The sequence below is a fragment of the Cervus elaphus genome, chromosome 2, assembly GCF_910594005.1.
Source record: "Cervus elaphus chromosome 2, mCerEla1.1, whole genome shotgun sequence".
Classification (NCBI taxonomy): domain Eukaryota; kingdom Metazoa; phylum Chordata; class Mammalia; order Artiodactyla; family Cervidae; genus Cervus; species Cervus elaphus.
Window position 1 is genome coordinate 1,946,379 of NC_057816.1, and position 16,665 is coordinate 1,963,043.

At 65.4% G+C, this 16,665-nt stretch overlaps 1 protein-coding gene across 4 annotated transcripts in view; it reads left to right on the top strand.

Moving 5' to 3' along the window:
* Positions 1-515: 515 nt before the first annotated feature.
* KCNQ1 (potassium voltage-gated channel subfamily Q member 1) overlaps positions 516-16,665 on the top strand; it is a 365,808-nt gene continuing 349,658 nt past the window's right edge. For 3 of the 4 annotated variants that reach the window (XM_043923794.1, XM_043923785.1, XM_043923807.1), the window contains exon 1: positions 516-1,037. In XM_043923794.1, coding sequence (XP_043779729.1) covers positions 658-1,037 — 380 coding nt within the window. In that variant the 5' untranslated portion in view covers positions 516-657. The remainder of the gene's footprint in view (positions 1,038-16,665) is intronic. The other variant, XM_043923798.1, reaches the window with a different exon arrangement.

The window sequence follows — 16,665 nt, forward strand, 5'->3', positions numbered from 1 at the left end:
CGAGGGCCCGGACGCTCCCCCCTGGCCTCCAGAGTTCACTGGCCCTGTGGGCACCAACCAGACCGCGTTCTCTGCCTGCAGCGCGCGCTGGGGCACCCAGGGGGACTCGGATAGTTCACGGGGCCTTGCCCCATCCCCCGGCGCGCTCCTCCTCCCCGCTACCCTCTGTGGAGGGACTCAGAGCTGGAGAAGAGGGTGTCCGCGCCCCACCCCGTCCTGCCCAAGCAGTTCGTGGTCCCTGCACCCTGCGGACCCTCCGAGCCTCCCTTGCTGGCTTATGTGGGGGCTTCGCGCAGGCCGCGCAGGTGGGCTTGGCGTGAGCGAGCACGTGGGCGCAGGCGGGGGGGAGAAGCGAGGAGCGCGGGATCCGGTGGACCGAGCAGGTGGAGAGGGCGGGCCGAGCAGGTGGGCGCAGACGGGCGGAGCCGGGCGGAGGGCTGGGGTGCCCGGTGCGCGAAGGTTGGTGAGGGGCGGGGCGTCCGGCCTGGGGCGGGGCTCGCCAACCCCCGGACCGGCCCCGGGCAGCCGGCCCCGCCCCCCACGCCCGGGCCGGGGGACAGCGGCCCCGGCGGGGCTGGCAGCAGCGGTCCCCCGCACTGCGCCCGGGCGCCCGCCTTCGCTGCAGCTCCTGCCGCCCACCACGGCCCCTGCCTGGCCATGGCCGCGGCCACCTCACCTCCCAGGGCCGAGAGGAAGCGCTGGGGCGGCGGCCGCCTGCCGGGAGCCCGGCGGGGCAGCGCGGGCCTGGCGAAGAAGTGCCCCTTCTCGCTGGAGCTGGCCGAGGGCAATCCGGCAGGCAGCGCGCTCTACGCGCCCATCGCCCCTCCTGGCGCCCCGGGCCCCGCGTCCCCCGCCGCTCCCGCTTCGCCCCCCGCCGCCGCCGACCTTGGCCCGCGGCCGCCCGTGAGCCTGGACCCGCGCGTCTCCATCTACAGCGCGCGCCGCCCGCTGCTCGCCCGCACTCACATCCAGGGCCGCGTCTACAACTTCCTCGAGCGCCCCACCGGCTGGAAGTGCTTCGTCTACCACTTCGCCGTGTGAGTATCGCCGCTGGCCGGCACCCGGGAAGGGCTTTCCGCGGGACTGGGGAGGTAGCGCGGGCAGCGAAGTCCCGGTGCCACCTGCTGCCAGAGGGACTTTGCCAGAGCTGCGGCGTCGACCCGCCGGGAGGGAAGGGAAGGGTTAATGGGAAGACAGAAGCAGCGGGGAGCCTGTCAGGTGAAGTTCAGGGCCTTGTGGGTCTGAGCCCGCACGGGTGGGGAGCTCCCCGCTGGCGCTGCCCGGGCATGTGTGGGTGCGGGAACCAGCTGGGAGCAGTGCCCGTGCCCAGGGCTGGTCTGCTGGGCCCCGCAGGGCTGGCCCAGGTGTTAATTGTTCTGAGAGCACGTAAGCAGGGGAGAGAACTCTGGGGGGCTGACAAACAAGAGAAGACAGGGTCCCGGTGCCCCCCAACAGGGGAGGGGGTCTCCCGGGCCAGCAGAGCAGGGCTTTCGCAGACGGTGGCTGGCTTTATGCTGTGGCTGAGGCGTCAGCATGGCCGAGGGGGTGCCCACGGCCCCACGTGAACCTGACCCGGCTCCTAGAAACCTGGGTTGAGGCAGAGGGCCTGGAGGGGTCAAGGCTGGGGCGAGAGGAGAGAGGGGGACCCTGACTCTGCTGGTCGCTGGTGGATTGGAGGAAGCCGTGCGCCAGGCCAGAGCCGGGCCCTATTGGCGGCACCTGGTCCTGCTCCCGCCTGGCCCAGCCGCCTGGTCAGTGGCCTCTCCATGTGGTTCCGGCCTGTGAGCCTAGGCTTGGCATCCACGGGCTGCTCTGGGGGTGCCCAGAGGGGCCTCCCTTGACCTCCCGTCGGTCGAGGCAGGTGCTCGGCCCTCCCACCTTGGCTGGCCTGGGAGACCGCTGGCTGCAGGGTGTCCAGGGCTGTCACTGGCCCCGGGGAGCAGAGGGGTGGCCGGGGAGCAGAGTCTTGGCGGGCATGGCGAGGTGGGGGGCACAGCCTGTGTCCCTCACTTTCTCCCCTCTGAGCTTGGTGGTACTAGGGGTGCGGGTGGGGTGGCCCTTCCAGAGCAGCAGGGCCAGGCCTGGAGACAGTGTCCTCAGAGGCGCAGAGTGGCCATGGTCCTCCCGACCCCACTTTCCCGCCTCCCGAGGGGGCTGAGGGGGCCTCGCGGTGGCCGTGGCTGTCTGCGGAGAGGGCGGCCTTGCCCTTAGCTGCAGCAGCAGAGGCTTGTCTCGGGGTTTGGGGGATGTGCGTGTGCACCGACCCCGGGGGACCCGGCCCGTCTGGTGCTGGCTATGTGAGCACCCCGCCAACAGCAGGCTCGTGGGAGCTGCCATGCACAGCCGTCACCAGCTGGGCCCCAGGCTCCCCGAGGTGCTCACCGTCGGGGACCCCACAGCCAGTCCCGACGCAGACCCTGCCCAGCCGGCACTCTGGCCTGGGACCCTGCGTGCCAGCACCGGGCACAGATGGGAGGACCAGGCAGAGCACCGCTTCGGGAGTCAGCAGTGCCTCCACACCCCCCGAGGGCTGCTGAGTGAGGGGCCTGCAGACAGGCCACCGGTTCGCATCCCGGGGTCGCAGGCCCGGGGCGCTCGCCTCGCCCTGGCTCCCTGGCAGCCGCGGTGCCTGCTGGAGGAAGAGGGCCCGCCGCACCCCAGAGGAAGTCACTGCTTACACTTGTGTTTTCTTCCTGATTCCGATTGTTTAGCTCTCGGAAGTTTGCTCAGCACGGTCTGCCTTGCCCAGCCTCCCTAGGAGCTGTAGGGCCGGGGTGGCTTCTGGGGACCGTGGTGGCCTCTGTGGACAGTGGCCCAGCGGCTTCCCCCTGTGGGGAAGAGGAACTGGGGAGGTGAGGCCCTGCGAGTGGCCTGGTGACCTTGGGCCAGTCTTTTCCCACCTGCATCCCTGTCCGGAAGAGGCAAGTGCAGCCCCCCAAGCAGGGTGTGCAGCCCCCCACTCAGGGTGGGGCTGCAGGTCGACCCTGGCCGGGCAGGCGACGTGACTTCTCTGGGGCCCGGGAAGGTGTCCTCTCGTCTCTAGGAGATTGGCAAAAGCCACGGGACACTCTCTGAATTGGCCAGTCTCTTGAGGGCACCTGGCTTCAAGCTGGGATGGCAGGGGCAGCCTGGGCTGAGTGGCCAGAGGCTGGTCGCAGCTCCGAGAAGAGGGGTGGACGGTACCCGCTGCGGCTCTGGCAGGGTCCGAGACAGGAGCAGAGAGCGAGCTCTCTCCTTGGTGAGGCCAACTGTGAAAGGGCAGGATGGTTGTTACGACCCAGGCCGAGCTGGGTTTCCGGCCCAGGAAGGATGAGCCTGGCCTTGAAGGGCCGGGGCCTGCGTGGGTGTGAGAGCTGCTGTCCGCTGCCCCGCGGGGCTGGGCACACTGTCGCAGGCACAGCTGGGGAAGGAGGCCAGGATATCCTGTCCCTCTCCTGGTCGGGGAACCCCTGCTCCGGCCACGAGGAGAGCAGCCCTTCCTGTGCGCGCCTGGCCTGCCCCATCTGCTGGGGTCAGAGGCAGGAGGCTGCCGCCCGGGCACTGCCCCTGCCCGCCTGGCCTTCCTGCCTGCTGCCCCCAGTCCTGGTCTGAGGCTCTTCACTGTGGGGTGGCGCCTACTCTAGCTCAGGGCATGGCGGGTGCCGTGGCCTCTCTGCTCATGGGCCTTGGGGGAGCTGTCTGGTTGGGGGGGACGCCTGCACTGGAGGCGGGCCCAGGGGTCCCATAGCCAGCCTCCCAACTGGCCTGGGCCCCGGCCCTGAACCGTGGAAGGCGGGGTGGAAGGTGCCCACAGGTTCCTTGTCCCTTCTGCCAAGCAAGGAGCCCCTGGGACCGCTCCTGTCTCCTTCGCCTTCTCCCTCCCTGACACCCCTTCCCCCCAACCCCACCTCTTGGGAGCTGCAGGGTGACACAAGCAGACACCTGCCTCCTCCCGGCTGCACCCACCGCCAGCCGGGGAGAAACCCCCTGCCTCAGTTTCCCCGAGTCCCCTCCACCTGCGTCCCTGCTGGTGGGAGAAGCTTGGACACTGGGGGGAGGCTTGGGGGGGCTTGGTGGGGGGCCTCGGGAGTGCATCCCGTCCCATCCCTGCCCTTCCCGGGTTCCCAACCACTTCCCGGCGGTTCGGGCGGCACCTTCACAGCGGGCGTTAATCATTGATGGCGCTGGCAGCTGGCCTGGCTGTTTGCCGGGCAGAGCCCGCCCGCCCTTCTGAAAGGGGAGGCCAGTTCCTGAGCTGTATCCCCCCCACCAGCCCCCCGCAGGTGCCCCTCTCACCCCAGGCTCGAGTCAGGGTCTCGCAGGCCTGGAAGGGGAGCCAGCAGAGGTGGTCGGGCTCCCTGGTCTCCTCACCGGGCCCTTTAGGACGCCCAGAGGCTGCCCTGGTGGCTCAGAGGGTAAAGAGACTGCCCGCAGTGCAGGAGACCTGGGTTCGATCCCTGGGTCAGGGAGATCCCCTGGAGAAGGGAAAGGAAACCCACTCCAGTGTTCTTGCCTGGGGGATCCCATGGACGGAGGGGCCTGGTGGGCTAGAGCCCATGGGGTGGCGCAGAGGGACTCACACTGACTGCTTTCCGCTAACTGTTCCTCGGCCCCCAACACCCTGTGAAGCTGGGGGTTCCTTCTGCTTCTCCCCACGTCATGTTCTCTGGGACCTGGTTCCCTGGTCTCCCCCTCGCTGTCCGGAGACCCTGCACCGCCACCCCAGACCCAAGTGTTTCTGGACCCACTGCCCTCTGCATGTCCAGCGCCTCGTCCTGGCCTGGTGTTGGTTGAGGAGCCCCCTGTGTCCCTTACACCAGGGCTACCAGCAGAGGAGGAGGGCTCCTAGGAAAGCTTGAGCACCCAGAGACATGGTAGGGAGGGGGGACGGTCCAAGAGGTGGGAGCCCCTGAGCTGGAAGGTACACCCAGCGCACGCCGAGGGTCTGGGGCCCGGGGGCGGCCTGGCGCAGGACACGGGCTGGCCGGGAGCTTGGCCGCCGGCGGGCCCAGGCTTCATGCCCCGTGCTGCCCCACGGCTGGGCCACCCTGCTAGGTTCCTGGCCCCCCGAGCCCCCACCCCCTCCTCTGCGGTGGGCTTGGTGTGTGCTGGCACCTTTGGGCAGGACTGCTCAGTGGGAGGGAATGTCTGCCCGTGCCTGGCGCTGAACCGTCGGCTGCCCGGGGGTTGGTGCCCGTGGCCCCCGCCTGCGCCCGTGGGGGTGCCCGGGGCTGGAGGGGCAGGAGGGGCCCGTTAGCACTCAGCGCCTGTGCCCGGGGAGCTGCCTGCGCAGGCGTCCTGGAGCTGGGGTGGGGTTTGACCCGGAGGAGACATACGCTTGAGCCGCCAAGGCGGGCCTGGGGCACTGCACCCCCCGCCCCGCCCGGGGTCCGGGTTCCACCTGGGGTGGCCGACTCCCACACCCTGGCTTCTGGAGGTACGGCAGCTTGCAGTCCTCCTCCTGCAGAAGCCTGTTCTCAGGCTGACTCTTCAGTGTGAAGGGGGCTCGGCGGACCAGCAGGCCCTGGGGATGCTGCTAGAAGCCAGGGGTGTCCGTAGTCAGGAGCCCTGGTTTCTCACCAGCACCAGGTGCCGGGCACTGAGTGGGGAGGTGCTCCTGATGGGGGACCCCGGGCTGAGCACCCCCACCTCCTGGTCTGGTCCAGGGACCCAGGGAAGCTCCTCTCAAACCACGTCCTGAGTTGACTTTCAGGTTGTGTGGCCTCTCTCGTGGCTCCCGCCCCCGCCCCTGATGAGACGGCCGGCCGGCACGGTGTCACACGTGGCCTCTGTCACGTGGAGACGGTGTCCACAGATGCCAGCGTGCGGGGAGAAGGTGCTCGGCCCAGGGGAGCCGGGGTGACGAGGGGTGTGGTCATGCTGGGAGATGCTGCGGGCGTGCGTGTGTGTGGGTGCCTTGGCTCCACTTCTGGGAGAGCGAGGACCAGCTCTGTCACCCGACCTTTCATCTCAGGCGTCGAGGCTCTGGGCCTGGATGGGGGGCCTGGCAGGGCCAGCTTTCTCCCCGGGGAGGTGCCTTGGAGCAAAGGGCAGAGCGTGGAGGTAGCCTGGGGTCCCCAGGCAGGTCAGGGGGCTGCACTCTGTCCCGAGGGCAGAGAGGGCCAGGGGTCTCCCTTCCATGGTCCCCTGGGTGCTGTGACCACCCCAGATCTCATGGAAGGTAGGGGTGCAGTTGGCAAGGGGTGGGGCCCAGCTCTGCTGCAGGTGGAATGATCGCTGTGACTCCAGGTGACCTGAGCCCCAGGGGCCATTTTCCTTCTGGTCGTGTGATGACAGTTGGCCCCGCCATGGTTTGCCTCCTGCTGCCTGGTCCAGGTGCCCTGGGCCCCTTCTCTGAGCCCCGTGGGCGCTGGCTGGGGTGAGGGTGCTGATGCAGAGGGCCAGCCTGGCTCTCCCCGGCTGGAGGAGGGTGGAGAGGGATGGGCCTGTGCCCTGTGCAAATCCTAGGCCCTCAGAGGGGAAGAGACAGGCCCGTGGCCCCACAGCTGGTGTGCCCAAGGCTGCCCGGCTCCAAAGCCCGCAGGTCGTCCTACCCAGGATCTGGGCAGGCCTGGGGAGGCCCTGGGCGGGGCTCTTAATGCTGACCCTGGGGTGGCGTGGGCCTGTGAGAGGTGGGTGCCACCGTTTGTTGGGGGAAGAGAGAAAAGGAAGCTGGCTCCAAAGCACAGGCTGGGCCTCCCCGGATGTGCCAGCGTGACTGGGCCCTGGCTCTCCACTCCGGGGGCTGCCGCCCTGGGGGTGGGGGCCTGGCCTTCGGAGGCCTATGATGGGCTGTTTTCGGTCTCGGCCCTGAAGCCCTGCTGCCCAGAACCACAGGCTGAGGCCCAGCTCGGAGGCCTCTCCCTCCAGGAAGCCTCCCCATGTTTCCCCAGGCACAGCCATGCCGCCTCGCACGGCCGCCCTGTTCCGTGGTGCCCAGGGCCCCCAGTGGCTCAGCCATTCCGGTGCTGGTGGGGCATTAGTGTGTGCCGTTCTGTGCCCCTGGGCATTCAAGGGTCCGAGTGGGTGCGCAGGGCCGCTGGGGAAGCCGTCTCGATCCACAGCCCATACCCAGCAAGGGTAGGTGCTGGGGGCAGGGTCACGTGGTGTCCAGCCCGGGAAGCCCAGGAGCCCTGCGGCCCGGCCGTGGCGGTCAGCCCGCTGCCCGGCAGCCCTGAGCCCCACAGGCGGGCGGGCCCGGTGACACTGGCTGTGGGTATTTTTATCCAGTGACATTCCTGAGCTGGGGAGGCGGGTGAGCTCAGAGAGTGACGGGCAGGCACCCCGGGACCCTCTGGGGCTGCGGGAGAGTCCTGCAGGCCCCCGCGTGTTCGTGGCGGGTTCTTTCCGGAGCCCTTTCTCCTGGAACGCCTCCATCCTCACAGCTGCCCTTGCTGGGTGGGAGCGGATCCTCGCTGCCCGGGTGAGAAGCCTGCAAACAGAGTGTGTCCCGAGGAGGGGCCGGAGCCGCTGTGGGCGCGTGATCCCCGCCCGGGGAGGGACGCCTGGCCCAGGGGGGCAGCGTGTCGGCGTCTGTGGTGGGCTCCGGGCACGGGGAGACTCAGCCGTGGTCCCAGGCGCTCCGTGGGGATGTTGGCTCCGCCCGTCAGAGGGGGCTCTCCCAGCAGCCCCCTGACCTGCACACGCTGTGCCCACCTCGCGGGGGCTGCGGCGGCCGACCCCGACCCCAGGCCCGCGTGCCCACTCTGGGCCTCTGGGCCTCAGGCGTGGTCTCTGCACACCTTTCCTGCTCCGTGACTCATGATGGGGACACTGAGGCCTGGCTGCTTGGCTTGGCTGCCCCAGAAAGCTGCCCTACTTCTGCCTGGATCTCTTCCGACACTGAGGCTCCCCGTGTCACGCCTGGTGTGTACACGCGTGGGCACCCACCCCTGCTGGCTCTTACCCCTGCTCTGCAGAGGCCCCCCCGGCCGTGTCCAGGAAGTGCCTGATGGCCACCCCTTTCTGATCTCCCGTAGCGCTGGCCTCACGCCTGCCTCTTGTCCCGGGCATGCTCCGGGCCCCCCCTGCCCGCCGGGTGTTTACCAGCGGCTGTGGGCCTCCCCTCTGTGTCTCTTGGGGGTGGGCACCCTTCTCTTCTCCTTCTGGAAAGCATGCCGTGGGACGGTCCTTCCGTATCCTCTTGCCGAATTTGCTGCTGAGCACTGTGCAAAGATCTAGAGGAAGTCAGAAAACGGAACCAGAGTCCCTGCCCTGCCCCTGAGTCCCTCCCGCCTTGGAACACTTCTCCATATGGAGATGCCCAGCCATGCCAGGACCCCCACTTCACCACACGCCGCCCCCTGCTCTGGACCAGGGGCTCCTCCTCAACTGCCTGGCCGACCCTGCTGGGAGGGGCCTGCAGGAGGAGCCCTGACCTGAGGGACAGGCCCCTGACCCAGAGGTGCCCCACCCCTCACGGGGAGAAGTTGAGGGTTCTCAGGGCACTCAGGGGAGCTCCACGTGGTACCTGAGTAGCCCTGCGACCACGTGCTTGAGATATGTCATCTCGATGGGCCACGTGGCCTGGATTTCTGCTCCAAGACATCCCCAGCTGGTCTCTCTCAGAAGTCACATCCACGTTCTTGGCTGGGAGGCTCACAATGTTATAAAACAAAGCTCGGGTAGTAAAAACAGTGTGGTACTGGCATGCGGACAAGCAATAAAACAGAGTAAAAAATAATCCACGTGTGGACCCAATTGCATATGAAAATTTAGCCAAAGCTGTAGGCAGCATCTCCAACCAGTGGGGTCTTTAGTAGGTGACTCACCGAGAGGAGCAGGTGAGGGTGGACTGGCTTCTCTCGCTGCACCCTGGGATGGCGCCCAAGTGGTCGGAGGACCTCTCGAGTACCCGGAGGAGACTCAGGGGACCCTCCGCAGCCCAAGGGTGAGGGTGGGGAGGCCTCTCTGTGGCTCAAAGCCGGCGCATTAAGGAAACGTTTGTGTGGGAGGGAAATGCCGCTGTTGCGCACCACCAGCTCGTGAGATGGAAAGAGACTGGTGGAGGACCAAGGATTGCAGTACATCCACAGGGTTAGTGTCTCTAAGACAGAGAGCCTTTCTAAAACAGAGAAGGAGAAGCCCGGTGGCCCCAAGGAAGATGAGCAAGAGATGTGAGTGGAGAGAGTTCATGGGCAAAGCAGCCGCCGGGGCAGTGTGAGAAGGTCAGAGACACACAGGTGGGGCTTCGTGGGGTGCCCCCCGCCTGGGCTGGCGGAAATGCGGACGACGCCCGCAGCTGGTGGCAGCCGAGGCTGTGGGGAAGAGGCACCCCTGCCGCTGGAGGGCCTGCATGACGGTAGACCCCATTCTGAGCACGGCATTTGGCATTTGGTAGCGTCTGGCACGAGCATGCTTGCCCGTACCCTGGGCCCAGAAGGCCTGCTTCTGGGGACCTGTCTGTCTTGAAGATACTGCCCCCTGCCCCCCGCCACCCCAAAACCAAAGTACACATGCACAGGGCTGATTGGATTTAAAATTTTTTGGAACCTGGATTTTTGGCTGCGCTGGGTCTTCACTGCTGCACAGGCTCTTCTCTAGTTGTGGGGAGTAGGGGCTACTCTGTAGCTGTGGTCGGCGGTGTCTCTTGCTGGGGAGCGTGGACCCCAGGGAGCCCGGGCTTCAGTAGTTGCGGCCTCTGGGGCTCTAGAGCACAGACTCAATACTTGTGGTGCATGGGCTTAGTTGCTCTGCGGCATATGAAATCTTCGCGGCCTAGGAATCGAACTCATGTCTCCTGCGTTGGCAGGCAGATTCTTTACCACTGAGCCACTGGAGAAGCCCAAGGCTGATTGTTGAAGCATTCTTTGTAATAGCAGAAGGTGGGGAACGCGAACGCCCGCCCGTAGGAGGCAGGTTGTGTTCACGGCCTGCAGAGGATTGTGCAGGTGTGACAGAAGGACAGTGCGGTCTCCACGTGTTTTAACGGAGTGGCTGCCAGGAAATTGTTTTTTAATTTTGATTTTTTCTTTCAAAGAAACTTTTATTTTTTAGCCACACTGTGCACCATGCGGGATCTTAGTTCCCTGACCAGGGATCAAACCCACCTCCCCAGCATTGGCAGGTGGATTCTCCACCACTGGACCACCAGGGTAGTCCGGTTAGGAAATATTTTTACATGAAAAAAAAAACCCACACAGACAGTGGATAAAAATATAACAAGCTGCTGCTCCTCTAATACAAGGGGGCACTGATATATACTTTATATTGAGCTTCCCTTGTGGCTCAGCTGGTTAAGAATCCGCCTGCAGCTTTATATTAAGAAGCAAAAGTAGTGGAAGGATTACTGGTAGGGGGGACATGACAGAACCTAAATGTTTCTAAGAACGGTTTGATGGTTTTATAGGCTTGACTTTGGAACCTCATTAATAGTTCCCATAATTTTAAATACAAAAGCAACCCCTGATCTCCCAAATCCCTGAATAAATCTTAAATAGAAAAAGAAGTCCCTCAAAACCTAAATGACCCTAAGCTTCACTGAGGGAGGGGGTGGAATGATTCCCAGAAAAGGTCTTATTTCAGATGACCTGCGGCCTGAGGGCTGTCTGCTCAGGAGGAGCAGAGCTGAGTGTGTGCACATGTGCGGTTGTGATGGTGTCACGGTTGTGATGGTATTTGTTTTGCGATTCTAAGTGCCTGGCGTGGGAAGCGTGGGGTGAGGCTGCTGAGGAATTCTGCTGGTGTCCGTGAGAGCTGGGACGCTGAGCACAGGAAAGAGCTGACAGATGCTGCTGTTAGCCGCTCAGTCGTGTCTGACTCTTTGCAACCCCATGGACCACAGCGTGCCAGGCTTCCCTGTCCTCCACTATCTCCTGGAGTCTGCTCAAACTCATGTCCATTGAGTCGATGATGCCATCCAACCATCTCATCCTCTGTTGGCCCCTTTCTCCTCCCGCCTTCAATCTTTCCCAGCATCAGGGTCTTTGCCAATGAGTCGGCTCTTTTCATCAGGTGGTCAAATCCTAAAAGATCATGCTGTGAAAGTGCTGCGCTCAATATGCCCACAAACTTGGAAAACTCAGCAATGGCCACAGGCCTGGAAAAGGTCAGTTTTCATTCAAATCCCAAAGAAGGGCAATGCCAAAGAATGGAGTTGGATGTTGGATGGACGGATGGATGGACAGATGGATGGATGGATGTGGGTGTGGATGGGTAGACAGACAGTTATAGAGATGGATGATAATGGACAGGTGGATGGATGGATGGACAGGTAGATGCATGGATGTGGATGGGTGGACAAACAGATGTAGGGATGGATGGATGTGGGTGTGGATGGGTGGACAGACAGATGTAGGGATGGATGGTGGATGGACAGGTGGATGGATGGATGGACAGATGGATGGATGGATGTGGGGGTGGATGGGTGGGGAGACAGATGTAGCGATGGATGCTGGATGGACAGGTGGAATGGTGGATGGATGAATGGAAGTATGTGTGGATGGGTGGACAGACAGGTGGAATGATGGATGGACAGGTGGATGGGTGGACAGGGGGCTGGATGACTTCACAAGGTCCCAGCACCCACCAGGTGTACTGGTCACCTGCAGTCCTGAGAGGGTCTACAGGCAGTGTGACTTTGGCCAGACCCATCCCCAGGGTGGTTGGGATGGATCGGCTGTCCTGGGACAACCTAGCTGAAGCCCACCACCTAGAAAAGTTACAGAAAGTCCTTGGTAGGGGGAGACCAGTCTTGTCCTGCTGGGATCCCCAGGCCTGTCTTCGGGAGGGCTGTCCTTGTGGACGTCACTTTGGGAAGCCACAGGAGCGCTCCGTGGCCTAGATTCTGGGTCCGTGGACGTGTGGGTGGATCTGCACGCTGCCTCCAGGGCTGCCTGCCGTGGTGGGTGATGTGGACATGAGCCTGCTGGCTGATGGGGCCAGTGCCCGTGCTGCCTCTGTGCCACTGAGTCTGGACTCGCCGCCTCCCTCTGACTGTCTCGTCCGGATGCCCCGCGGGCTCCAGCGAGGGGCTCCGTTTCTGGAACGTGCTGCCTCAGGTGCCACGGGAGCCTCATGCAGTGTCGGCCCCGATTGAGGTGGCAGCCCTCGCAGCGCCCCCCGCGTCCCCTGGAGACCCCACCAGCACTGTGCATGGCCGTCCTGTGGGTGCTTCCCGCCCACCTCTCGTGTGCCCTGGGGTGCGGAAGGGAAGGGTGACCCCACAAAGAATCAAACCGCTCGGGGAGGCCTGGCAGGGGTGAGGGGCCTGGGGGGATGGGAGGGCAGAGTTCCAGTTTCAATCGAGCGAGCCCAGCAGCTGTGTGGGGGCCTAGGTGAGGGTCCCGGTGTGTTTGAGACCCTGGGGTTGCTGAGTGGGGGGTGAGGGGAGTGGGGCGGACCCCAGGAGGCCCCAGCTTGCCTGATCATGGTGGGGAGCCACACCCCATGGCTCTGCTCCTGGCCTGTCCCTAACCTGTGTACGCCCGGGGGCCACCAGGTGACCCCCCTGTGTCCCTGGAGAGGTCGGCCCTCCACCCCACCCCGCTCTGTCCCCAGGCTGAGGATGAAACAGGAGGTGGGTGAGAAACCCCCGGGGGTGGAGGCTGCTCTCTGCCCTCCCCTGTCTGGTCCCCTGGATCGAGGCCCAAGTTCCCGCGGGCAGCTCGGCGGGGGTGCGGGCACCGCTCTCCCGGGCACTTCCCAGGCAGCACTGGAATGTTCTGGCCGCCCTTGCCATGAGGGGGACGGGCGGGGCTGGGGGCTCTGCGGGCCTCGCTGGCCTCATCCCCAGGACAGGCCCCCCCACTGTGCTCTTATCAAGGTCTCTGGCGGGCCGCCCGCCACCGCCAAGTCACGCCACCCTGGGTGTCCGCAGGCCTCCTCCGATGGGGGTGGGGTGAGGTGGTCACCTGGGGAGGGCTCCCCGTGGCCCCCTGGGGTGACTTGGCGCTCATTCAGGGAGCTCGGAGACCACGGGGCCGAGGTCTGACCCTGGTTTGGAGGACTCGAGGTGCTAAGCAGTGGCCTCCCCGCTTCCTGAGACTCCAGGATGCTTCTTGGGAGGGGGCCATTCCTGAAATGTCTGGCCAGGCTCCTGGCTGCACTGACCACTCCAGGGTCCATGCCCCCGGGGCCAGCTCCCCAGAAAGTGCTCAGCAAACCCATCATAGGGAAGGGAATGGTGGAACCGGCCCCCGGGGGCTCCTTGTTGGGCGTGGGGCTTGGTTTGCTGCCAGGGAACCCGGCTGAAGGGCTGTGTCTGCGTGAGGCAGGGCACCGGGGGGCGCGTGTGGCCTGGACCAGCTGTGACCGCGGCAGGTGGCAAGCGCCCACCAGTCGCAGACATCAGGTCCCGGGGTCACAGGGCCCAAAACGCACGGTCGAGCAGAAGGGGATGGTCCGGAAGTGGACGCTGAGGGGTTCCTGGTGGTTGCCTCTGGGTGTGGGTTCTGGGTTGCAATTTTTAAACTTTTGCTTCTCTGAATTTTCCACTTTGAAAATACTGGTTGTTTCAAAAATCATTGTAAAGGGTTGTTTTTATGAACATCAGCAGCCCGCAGGCCCTAAGAGGGTCCTGGGGCCCCTCTCCCTGCCAATGGCTGGGCATCCCGAGGGTATTGAGCATGGGGTGGGGTTGGGAGGGCAGTGAGGTGTCTGTGCCTGCTGGCATCCGGACACTGCCTCTGGGTTGGGCCGGGACAGGCCTGGGCCCCAGGCCCTGCTCTTGGGGAGACTTGGGGGCGGGGACTGCAGGGAATGGGCAGGCCTGCTGTGCAGGGGACCCCAGCCTCCCTCAGGGTCATGATAGCACTGCCCTGTCGGGTCCCTCTCGGCCCAGGTCTGGGGTGGTCCTGCCCAGACGCAAAAGGAGCCGGCTGATGGGGGAGGGAGCCCCCCAGAGGCCTTAGTCCTGGGGCAGGAAGGGCAGCCTAGGACCCGGACAGCAGGCTCCCAGGGCCTGTGAGGTCTGAGAGCAATTAGTGCTGTGAAGACCAAGTCTGGCTGTGAGTGTTTGTTCATAGTAACAGCTAAAGATTCACCAAACGGCTTCACTCTTTCAGGCCTGTGTATGGTCCTTCTCCAGGCTGTTCATTGTTTCCTTGCTTTTGTTCTTTATCAGAGAAGTCTGATTTCTTTCTTAGCTGCAACGACACTGACCCCAGTGCCCAGCCTGGGAGCCTAGCTGCCTATCCAGGAGGGAGGCCGGGGCCCTCCCTGCAGCCGCGGCCCTTGGGGCGGCTCCCTGGGCTGGCGGCCAGCTGCCCTCTGCCCGGCCAGGTGGCCCGAGACCTCTGACTCCTCCACGGCCAGGCTTGTCTTGGGGTCTGAGCTGGAGGGGCTCACGCCCATCAGGGTGGGGGGCAGCTGATGGCCCCACAGCCTGTCAAGTGGGTGGAGGCCGTGAGGGGACAGACACGTGCCCAGGTCCCATCAGGGAGGGTGGCAGGGCTGCGTTGACCCCCTCCCGGGTTGGTCCCTTGCTCCCTGAGTGGCTGCTGGCCTCTTGCTCTGGGCCGGCTCAGCCCGGGGCTTGTGCCCTGGCGATGGGCACAGCAGCCTGGGGGCCTGCTGGGTGTTGCAGGGGCCAGGCGGGGCTGCTTTGCCTGCTGATGGTTGGAGCAGGTGCCCTGCCTCCTGGGTGTTCCCAACAGGTCTGGGCCTGAGTCGAGGCTGCAGGTCCTGGGCCCGGCCCACCAGGCCGCGTGGGCTTGGTGCTCTGCCCCTCCCACCATCACGCCGCATTGGGGGGCCCCGGCCAGGAGCATCTGGGGCGGGGCTTTGAAGGGGTGGCCCCGGGTGGTCCTGCAGCCTGACGCTTGCTTCCGGGGACAGGCGTGTGTGGTCGGCCCCGAGCCTGGGCAGCTCCCAAGGACGGCCTGGCCCGTCTGCTCGCCTGCCCGTAGTGGCCCCAGCAGCAGGAAGGTCATCCTCGGCTTGGCAGGCCTGGTGGGAGCTGAGCCTCCCCCGTGGTTCTGGATCTGGGTGGTTCCTGGCGGCACCTGCCCGGCTGGTAACACGACCCGCCCTTCCTCGGGGAGCTGGGTGACCGCCTTGGCATGGCCTCCCAGGCTGGGGGCTGGGCACAAGGGCACTGTGCCCCCTGGTCCTGGGCCGAGGCCTCGACCAGGGGACTCGGGGGAAGCCTCTGCTCAGGACGTGTTGCTGATGAGGCTGGACAGTGACCGCCCTGTAGCTGGGAGAGCGGGTGGGAGAAGGGGCCACCTTGGCTGAGCTCCGGCCTGGACAGGTGGGTGTCAGTGGAGCAGACCCTGGGCTTCCTCTCCAGGGGGCGGGCCCCTCCCCAGGCCCCTCTGTGTCTGCACCATCCCTGACACGTCTTCCACTTTGCAGGAGCAGGGTAGGGCCTTGCACAGTGAGGGTCTGGGAGGTGCTGTCCTCGGAGGGGTGAGGGGCTGGCAGTGTTCCCGGCCCCTGGGCGTGTCCCAGAGTGGGAGTTGGGGTGGCATCACAGATGCCTGCCCCGCCTCGGGGCTCGGCCTCTGGTGTCAGCCTTGCCCTGGGGAACATGATCCTGGGGGCCAGAAGGCCCTGTGCAGAGCTCACGGCTGGCTGGCCCTGCCCGTGGTAGCCTGGCTGCAGGAATGCTGGCTGGTGTTGTGAGGGTGGGCGCTGCCAGGCGGGCATGGAGAGAAAGCGCTCCCGTTTTCAGGGTGATATGGGGCGGGCAGGCTCTGTGCCCTGGTCCTGGACGTGTCTGGCGTGATGGTGGCTTCATGCGAGGCCTCAGCTGTCTTATCTGCACCGGGGATCGCGAGAGCTTTCGGTTTATAGTGCAGGTGCCCCTGCCTGCCCCAGCGCTCCTGGCTTTTTAATCTGGATCATTCCTGGGGCGGGGGGGGGGGGCCTCCTGTGCCCCACAAGGGCAGCAGCACCCCTGGCCTCGGCACCCACCAGACACCAGTAGCGTCCGCCCCCGAGTTGTGCCAGTGAAGGCATCGCCCGGTGTTGTGGAGGGCAGGCTGCGGGTTAGGGCCCCTGCTTGCGGAGGGTTGAGGAGGTCAGCACCCCGCGGGCCTGGAGCGCAGCGGGCAGGTGGGCGCTGTGGGCGGCCTCACCACGTGCAGGGGCGCTCTCGTGAGGAGAGGGCGATGGTCTCCTTAAAGGGGGGGGCATCCACAGTCCGCTGAGCCAGTGGGCCTGTCCCATGGCTCCTGTGGCCCCAGGGGTCATTGCCTTCTAATGGGGGGAGCAGACCCCAGAGAGGCCCTCGGTGGTGATGAGAGCGGAGCTGGGAAGAGATGGGGCCGCCCGGGGGTCATCACCCCATGGGGACAGCCAGCCACAGCGGTGTGGTCTCAGCGTGGTGTCCAGCCCAGGGACGTACCTCCGAGTCAGGCCTGGGGACATCCTGCGATGACGCCATGGTCATGGGCCTGTTGGGGTGGGGTCTGTGCACCCAGGCTGAGGCCCACGAGTGAGCCCAGCCCTGGGTAGGACTCAGGCTTCAGGCACCCCCCGCCCGCTGGGTACCCCGCGTGAGCCCTGAGCCTGGGCATCGGGCAGCCCCCTCCCCCTCGGTGCCCTGGGCCTGCAGTTCCATGTGACCTGGGGTCCAGCTTAGCTGGGGCCATGCCCCTTGCCCCCGCCAGCCACTCCCCCGGGGGGTGGCCTGTGCCCCGGCAGTGCCCAGCAGGCAAGTGAAGCCCCGAGGCCCCGGCCCGCTCTCCTGTCCCTTCTGCTCCGCCGTGACCTTTGCTCCTGAGCATTCTGGATGCCGTGGCC